We start from the raw sequence: 9,541 nt of genomic DNA, 5'->3' as shown, positions 1-9,541 counted from the left end.
AGTCTTTTTAAGAGGAAACATTACTTCACTACTGTAAATGAAAAACAAGTGATAACATTCATAAAATTATAGGACTAATGTGGTAGTTCTACTTTTTTGTAATACGTATTGAAATAAATATTATGTGAAAATCAAAAGTTTACCCCAGTGCCACCAGTGGCATATACGCCACACTTTGGGGAAAATGAGAAGAGCATTGTTTTAATTTAATTTAAAGAAAGCATTAAGGACTGGACTGTAAACATTAATTTCAAAGACTCCTAAGTTACTCATGTTTAGGATGGCCTAGCCATTGGGACAATAATATCCTCACCCACACAACCAACCACCTGGGGGCTGTCATCTAAAATATAACATGTGCCTAAAATTATCCCTGATATAAAAGATTTAGGAGTAATAAGCTTATATTAATGACTTTTTTCTATATGACAATTCTAATTAATTCACATCTCATTCTCACCTTAGCTTTAGATAATAAGCCCCGTAAATTGAGTCGAACTGAAGAAAGCACTTGAACAGCTTCTTGGGGACTGGGTTTGTTTTTACTGCATTTTATAGCCACTGGAAGATAAACATGGGGGAAACATCCATTAAAAACTGGTAACGATAATTTATAGCTGCAAAAGTCAGTTATTTAATTAGAATTTTATAGTAACAAACTGCAGAAATATTTTTACCTGGAAAGTTTTTATATTTTTGAAAAAGGATAATTATGTGCACATCTCTTCCCTTTATTCTTCTTTAAGAAAGATAATTTACTGCTAAGGGGAATTTTGAGGAAAACAGGTGATTTTTGGTGAGTTACAGATCATTGGGAAGAGACCATAAACAACTGTACACATGTGCACAGACTAAAGAAGTTAGGCAAGGAGACTAAATGTTATTGAAAACAAGGTACCTACAAAGAAAAAAAACAGATGCAGCATGTCTTAGTGTGGCATTTTCTAGGATACAAAGTCCCTACTGGGGACTTCAAGCATTTACAGCACCACTCTGGAAGAATAGATACCAACAATCCACATGTCTTCCTTTAGGGAATGTGACCACAATTAGGCTCTTGAGTTCCCGAGTGATGCCTGGCATCAGCAGGGAATGGGAGAGTGAAGTCACTCATCCACTACTGCCTCTACAACTCTGCCTCTAGCATTCTGGGGAACTCTTTTTCCTAAAACTTGATATTATGAAGAAGGCATATTCCTTACTGGTAGAAGGCCCAACTATTAATGCTTTATAAGAACAAATGAAGAACTTTGTACCAATATAATGACTGATATTTCTCCATTGATTTGTTCTTGGTTTTGTCCTCCTAAATTACACTTACTAAATTCAAACAGACCAATAACCAGATCCCATTTTAAAACTACACTAAACAGTGCAAGGATTAAAGTCACTTCATACCCTAGATTGTAGATCAGGAATGAAAAATATATTTCTTTTTGCATGGAAACTCTAACCAACTGGTAGAGACAAAATAGAGTTCTGTCATTAATTGTTAAATAATATCTTCCATGGCCAGCAAGAACTAGGTTTGGCATTCCTATTTCAGAATAGTAATTAGACTTTGATATTTTTCAGCTAAGAGTTGAAAGGATGCATGGTAATTAGCAATTTTAATCCCATTTTCAAAAGGCACAGTTAACCCACAGATAGCAAGGATTATGACGTCTGTTTCTTAGCATAATAGAAAGTTGTAACAACCATGGCAGAGGTATTTGAGCTGTTTAATACCTAACAGCTTATATCAGAAACAGCTGTGATTCTTTTTTTAATCCTTTATTTTCAATCTGAGAAAAACAAAAATAGAGCAAAAAGACAAGCACATACTCTATTAGCTTCCCTCCTTAATCCCATTTCTAAAAGGCATTACATACTGATACAGATAGAGAAGGAGAAAAGGGGGTGGGGGAGAGAGAGAAATAACCTGCTGCTTCAAATCATCAGAAAATCCAAGACAGCAGTAGCAGTGCCTCCTCCATGCTGACTATAGTACAATGCATACATAATATTTTAAAAGTTCCTGGATGGCAAAGAACAAAAAGCACTTTAGCCTACACTTTCCAAGAAAATAAAACAGCAGAAACTGTAAATGAATACCCTCCAGACAATAAAAATGGGCACACAATGACAACATTGTTATAGGTAGGTCTCAAATACTATGTCAAGATTGCAGTATCTTATCAAGCTTCCTGAAGTACCTGGCTACTCTTAACAATACCAACTCAAGGAGTAAACCATGTGGAGATTTAACAAAATGTTACACAGTCATGAGTTGCTTGATGATGGGGATGTGTTCTGAGAAATGGGTTGTTAGGAGATCTCCTGTACCTATTGTGGGAACGTCACAGGCTGTACACAACCCTACGGCACACCTAGGCTATATGGTATAGCCTACTGCTCCTAGCATACAAACCTGTACAGCATGTGACTGTACTGAATACTGTAGGCAATTGTAACACAATTTGGTAAGTAACACACAGTGGTTTTTGTGCATCTAGACATATCTAAACATAGAAAAGGTACAGTAAAAACATGGTATTATAATCTCATGGGTCCACTGTCATATATGTGGTCCATTGTCAACCAAAAGGTTATTATGCAGTGCATGACTTCATTTCCTTTTCAGAATTGGGTGGGGTGGAGCAACAGTGTTGGGAAGAAAGACAAAAAAGAGACTAAAATAACGGAGAAACCCAGCTCATTCTTTGATTGAGCACTGGTGTATAAAAGCAACAAAGATTAAGATTTATTTTTGTAAATCTAAAATATCATTAGAGACCATCCTCCTAAGTATGGCAAGAATGGAAAAACAAACCCCACAAGTACTCACTATTAAGTTGGAACTAAATGATCAGCACTCATGTGTACATACGGTAGTAAAATTCAATGGAAATCAAGCACGTGGGAGGGGAGAGGAGGGTATGGGTAAATTTACACCTAACGGGTACAATGCACACTATCTGTGTGATGGACACATTTATAACTTTGACTCAAACTGTACAAAAGTAATTCATGTAACCAAAATGTTTATATCCCTGTAATATTCTGAAATTAAAAAAAAAAAAGAAACTAAAGCTGGGCATCCACTCAAATATGCTTATGATGTTGTAGGAACACCAACACATAATTTATCAAAGTCAAAGGAGAACTTAATAGACACTTGTTTTTCTCCAAGTATTGCTCAGGTGCCAATAATAATTTAAAATCAACTTTAAGATGCAAAATAAAGATTTTTCCTAGAGTATTTCTTTAACGTGCATATTTATATTTGACAGGTTTAATTCCATCACTTGGTGATTACAGAAAACATGGTTTTGACTGTTGTAGAGCCAGTGGTTCACAGAAATGTTTAGAGTTGGCAAGTTAAAGTAGATAAGGTAAAGTCTTCAAAGTAAATCCCACTCTGCTAATTATGTACATAATACACCTTAGTGTGGGTTTCCCCAAACATAATACTATATCCACAAAGGCCAAAGGCATAAGGCTTGGATCCCATCTGAGCCCACCCACCATGAGGTCAGGATAAGCCACATGAATTGTAGCCACCCCTAAGACATCCTTCCCCTGATCTATTAGCAATTATCTCAAACTGTTTCACACTGAATTTCAGCTGTGCAGAGTTCAGCCGCTTCTACCTGATCTGCCAAGGGCTAGGTGGCCCAGCAAATTGGCTATTTATATACTTTTGGCCAAAAACATCAAAGGCCCTAAGTAGAATTATTAACTACCAAGCCAATTTCTAAATTGTTTGAATGTTTTGTGACTTCTTTATAGGCAAGTTAAACTTCATCCTTGTTCTTCATTTCTCTCTTTTAGCTTTGAGTACTTTATTATATAGCCCAGCTCCTCTGCTTTGAAAGGGACAGGGTAGAGGTGAGAGGGTAAGAAATTAACATTATGTTACAAATCAACATACGTAAAATACTGCCAAGTGTTGAAATGTTTTCATTTATTCTTCATAACAACCACACGTAGGTATTATCCTCATTTCACTGATGAGGAAACTAAGGCTCAGAGAACTTAAGTGACCTACCCAAAGTCACCCAGCAAGCATGTGATAGAGCTGGTCCTAGAGCTTAGGTCTCGCTGAGCCCAAAGCTTTGTCTGCCCTTTTCACTCTTCCTGGTTGGCTCCCTATTAGCTGAAACTATTAGTGGCAGGAAAAGATTAGGCAGGGAAGTAGAAGGAGGACTTTGGGATAGGGTCACAGTCCCTGTGATTCAGCTCTTACCATTGGGGCTTCATTATTTTATAGGAACTTAAATATAAAATATATTTTTATTTGAATATGGGCATCACATACCCATATTCAAATATAAATATAAAAATGCATTACTATTATAATTAACTGGTATGTTTTCCATTAATGCAAGTAATTAAAAGCAGTCTTTATCTGGACTATATTTACTCAACAGGTAAAACAATTTTATATGTCAGGTCACCCCTCCCCTCAAATAATACCCTCTAAGTTTCCCAAAGATAAAGATTAGATTCTATTTTATATTTCTTTTGTACATGCTGTAGCTCTTTGTATACTGCTATGTACTCTGGAGATCTATGCATTTTTATGAATATTTTTATTTATAAAGGAAGAATATGAGTCAAGGAAAAATTAACAGATTTCCTTAGTACTACATAATCAACACAAACTGACTCTGTATGGAGTGAAGGTTATATGCAGTTGTAAAGGTATCTCACATCTCTAAAAAGGTTTCTAATTCCTGTCACTTACTCAAACAGTACTTAAGCCTCTATCCTGTTTCTTCTTATTGTTCCAAACTGCCTACTATAGAGTGGTCATTCTATAAATGTTTCCTGAATTAAATACAACAATTTCAATACAATGAAATAATCTGATATTAATTATAATGGAACTTTACTTTTGACTAATACTTTTTTTATCAGTAAAAAATACATTAAAATATCCTATGGATATCAAATGTTACATCAAATACCATGTGCAAGTCCTAAGGCTCTTTGAACAATCTCCTTAAATGATGTAATGTCTTTCTCCCAACAACTGGACTGTGTGTCACACTTGTATGCCTTCGAGAGACACTGGAATGCCTGAGGAAAGAGAAAGAACAATAGTAGAATAACAAGTAGAAATTACATTTCAAATTCTGTTTCCCGGAAGTCATATGGAACTAATTCCAACTAGAAAAACCAGCACCTGTGTTGGACAGCACAGTCTCTATTATTGTCATTAAAGAAGAGATGCACACCCAATAGCAACAGGCAATTACAAGAAATCAAATGGATGTATCTGGATAGAGACACTTCTCTATGACCAGAAGATTATAAAGCCCAGGTCTCGAGATCTCTAAGAAGTGTACAGATTTCCTCAGCATTTGTAGTCACCAGCTTAAGAAACCCATCTAGAGAATGAGGCGTGAACTTGGTTAAAACTATGGAATTGCTGGTAGGTGTGTAATTTCACAGAAGTTTAAAGCACTCTCTTTCAAATCCTTGAGAAGTCAGAGATGAGAGAATTCTTAATTGCACATATTCAAGAGCGTACATAATTCAAGAAGAAAAGGACAGAAAGGAGGAAGAGTGCGTGCGTGCATGTGTGCAGGTGATGTGTTCCTTGGGCTGACAAGGCAATGGTGGAAGCCAGCTGTGCGGGCTGAGGGAGGAGAGAACAGCTGAGAAGTGCACAGATTAGCTGGACCGTGGCTAATTCCAAACCCACACAGGGAGTACATTTGATTTGTTGTGGATGTTTTGAAAAGAAACATAAAACAATTATTCCAACCTGGGAAACTCTGGGGGCTCCTTTAAGTTCTAAGATAAGAGGCTAAAGGCACAATGCGAGTGTAACTGGTGTTCTACTGTACTTGTGAGAACAGGCAGGGCAACCTTGTAAAGGATTATATGTTTCGACTTTAAAAGTTCTTCTTCCATATCCTCATGTAGGTCCTTTTTCTTTTTCCTTTTTGTCGTCCCCGTCTCAGATCTAAACACTCTGCCCAATCTACCTTAGTCTTTAGCAATGAGCCCGCAGAAAGGGGGACAGAGTAATAAAAAGAGCCAGCTGTTTGCTGCAGATCCAGGAGGGGTAGCAAGTCCAAGAGACTCTTTTGCAGGAAACAGAGAACAACTGTATAAGAAAAATTCATGGAAAGTAAAAAGATGAATGCTACAAGTCTTAACTTGCTCACAATTCAAAGTGCTTATGTTAAAGACTTTGTATGAATCAAAGCTGAACTTGAGCATACTAATCCTATCTTTCAGATTTATTAGACTCTTCCTCCACCCACCAAAAAAGAAGATCTGCTACACACTTGCCAGAACAAACGCCCAGGGCCCAGGAGGATTGAAGGACCTACCTTTTCATTTTCTTCAGCCCTTTCACTTTGCCCATTTCCATATACTTGGGCATATAGCCTCCAGATTTCTCCATCATTTGTCACTCTTGAAGTTACTCTGCCAAATAACTCCTGCAGCTTTCCTTTAAGGCTGGTTGCAACATCTCCACTTCTATCAGTCATCCCATCAATCACCGCCCTGACCAGAATTTTAAGGACCTTAAAAATGCACAGAACAAACTGGTAAGATAGAAACCACCAAACAATAACAAAAAACAAAGAGCTACCCTCACTCTCACCAATGACAATGACAATGAAAAACCTTGTGAAACCTGTTAGAATATCACCCTTACACTTTTAAAGAATAAAATAAGAGTGAGGCCACCCTGAATGCTCTCTAGAATCTCACGCTGACTACCTGTCTGGAAGTCCCTTCTCAAGCCTGGGAGGGCTCTTCTACACGGCCCCATACTCGGCGCTTGTCTCTTCCCACTTGGAGCATTCCCTCTGAATGACTGACCAGATCCACAACTATACCTTCAAATATATTACCGAGTCAGCTCTGCTAGTGTCTGTGCAGCTCTAGCCAGACTCCGGAGTTCCAGGACTACACCTCAACTACACCTCAACATCTACAGGGCAGGTCCCATCAACATCTTGCACCCCATCTATCCAAGAGTTAAACATAGATCTCAAATCCCTCTTCCTCCTGTGAGCCTAGCTACACAGTTCCCAGAGCACCTACCTAGATTTTCTTCCCTCCCATTTCTGCCACATCTAACTGATTTGATTCAACATTCCTCAAGAGTCCTAAGTACAGCTTCTCCTACCTTAGTTTTGGCCTCATTAACTTCCATCTGGACTGCTCTTATAACATCCTAACTCTACTTAAAGAGGCCCTGGCCCCTCCTAATTACTGAATGATAAACTGCTAATGTGTTGGCATTAGACATGTGAGGTACCTAGGAAGTATCTCTTCTCTTTCCAACAAGCCCAGGTCTGCTCACCACTTAGCAACTTCTTGGCTATCTTGCTATCAGTTAGTCTTTGCACATTCTATCCCAGATGCTTTGAATGCTGATAGATGGGTTAAACTGAGCCCCACAGCAGGTTATAATATAACAAGGCACATCTATCATATCTACATTAGGCTGTGTATCTCAAGGCAGCTCCCTGGAAGCATAGAAAGTGCACACTCAATCTTCCACTCCTCTGTTGAGGGGACAGCAAAAGAACCAGCTTGAGAAGAGTACTCGAGGACCCTGCTGGTCAGTGTGGTCTGTGGACCGACAGTACTGGTATCACCTGGAAGCCTGTTAGAAATGCAGAATCCTGGACAGAGATGCTGATCCATCTTGGACCAAGATTCTGCATTTCTAATGAACTCCCAGGTGATGCTGATGTTGATTGTCTGCAGAGCACACTTCGAAGAGCAAGGTTCAAAGAGACAGGTGCCCACATCTTTATTTTTACCCTGAACTTTAGGGAGAGGACCACATTTCATCATCTTGTATCACCAGTGTTTAATATAGTGCCTGGCACACAGCACTGACTCAATAAATACTTGTGCCTGAAAGAAAGACTGAATGCATACACCTCTTACAAAGCGCAGCTAAGAGAAATGCAACCAGTTGCCACCTTGCTCTGTCTCCTTCACAGAACATTCTGATCTAAGCGTGAGATGTGGCTGGGGCATTGAGGCTCTTCTGGAATGTGAATGCTTTCAGGAATGTGAGCTCAGACTCATGGTCCTAATTATATACAGTGATAAAAGTGGACAGGAGAACATTCAATTGTGCTTTTTCTTTCTTGTTTGGAAAAAGCACATAATCTCTGCTGGTAAAGTCGCATTACAATCCCACACACGTAGTTTTACATCTGAAAGTTAACAAAATTCATATTACAATCCCACTGGTGGTTTTAAATCTGAAAGTAACAACGCAGAAGAAACAGTATGAATGTGCACTAAGCATTTCAAGGATTAACATATTTTGAAAGGGATGATTTATTAAAACAGTTACTAACACGAACAAATAAAATATACTAAATGAGTACTACTTTACTTCTGGGACCTCACAGTGGGCCCAACATCCCATCCCCTCACTTTAGCCTACTGAAGAGACAATGGGGGAATAAATTAAAGATAAAAATAGTTGCAGTGCTGGTGTTTGAGATGGAAAAATTTGTTGAAGTGTGTGCCTTGTGTGTGTGTGTGTTTGGGGAATATGTGAGAAGGGAAGGGAACTGTAGGCAGAGCAGATACTGAAGACCTCTACCCAATTCATATGCAGATATCACAAGAAAAGAGTGGGGTGGGGGAGGTAATAACCAATTTGTTTCATACTCCCCACTGCATGTTCAATTGCCAGTTGAGTCTAGAGCTGTGAGTTCTATATTGGAAGAATGGATAATGCGAGCCATTCATGACCATGACAGATATTGACTAAAGAGACTATTTTAGGCAAGAATAAAGCTGAGGATAGAATCTTAAGGAACACAACATTTAAGAGGGGGCAACTGAGTAGCACCCACTAATGAGACTAAAAAGGAGTGGCTGGAAAGGTAGGAGAAAGTGATGTCATGAAAACCAAGGAAGGAGAAAGTTATAAGGAAAGTATACCTACAAAAGATTAGGACTGGAAGATTCCACTGGATTTGGCAATCAAAAGCTTTAGTGACTGTATCCAAAACCAAAGCCGGAACAAGGAGGGCAGGAGAGATCACGATTTTAGATGTGAAGTTTACAAAGAGAGAAACATGAAAACCACGACAATCATGAACCTCATGAAAAACGAAGAGCAAAACAAAACAATACAAAACCCATCCTCATAGTGTCCTGTAATACCCATTTTGAATACCATTTGCAACAGACATATAATGTTAATAGAGAATATTCACTTAACCAAAAATTTTAATGTAAATACATTGGGAAGATAAGAAAGGGATGCAGTGTTAGTGCTGGTATAAGAGAGTTAAGTTCTCATTTACTATGACAGGAAGTCAACAGATAAGGCCCAATTCTGGATAATAAAAAATAGCAGTACTATGTAACTATTAATATGAAATACAGAAATGTGCAAATAGCAGAAGAAATACTAAAGGGTTTCTCCCTCTTGGGAAGAAGGATCTTGAAGAGTAGGAAGGGCTATGCCTTCCCCTGGGAAGCTGGAATTTGTTATTAATATATATTTTGTAATAAGACTTTTACTACTATTTAACTTGTAAAACTACAT

At 38.2% G+C, this 9,541-nt stretch overlaps 1 protein-coding gene across 1 annotated transcript in view; it reads right to left on the bottom strand.

Moving 5' to 3' along the window:
- The window catches only part of TTC27 (tetratricopeptide repeat domain 27), a 163,146-nt gene that overhangs the window by 2,667 nt on the left and 150,938 nt on the right, over positions 1-9,541 (bottom strand). Inside the window, 3 exon segments of the mRNA XM_012652517.1 lie at positions 461-561; positions 4,953-5,064; positions 6,330-6,527. Of these exon segments, the coding sequence (XP_012507971.1) occupies positions 461-561; positions 4,953-5,064; positions 6,330-6,527 (411 nt within the window).

This window comes from Propithecus coquereli, unplaced genomic scaffold (assembly GCF_000956105.1).
Source record: "Propithecus coquereli isolate 6110/MARCELLA unplaced genomic scaffold, Pcoq_1.0 Scaffold39, whole genome shotgun sequence".
Lineage (NCBI taxonomy): Eukaryota > Metazoa > Chordata > Mammalia > Primates > Indriidae > Propithecus > Propithecus coquereli.
The sequence above is the reverse complement of the archived record's forward strand: the minus strand, read 5'-3'. Positions and strand labels throughout refer to the sequence as shown.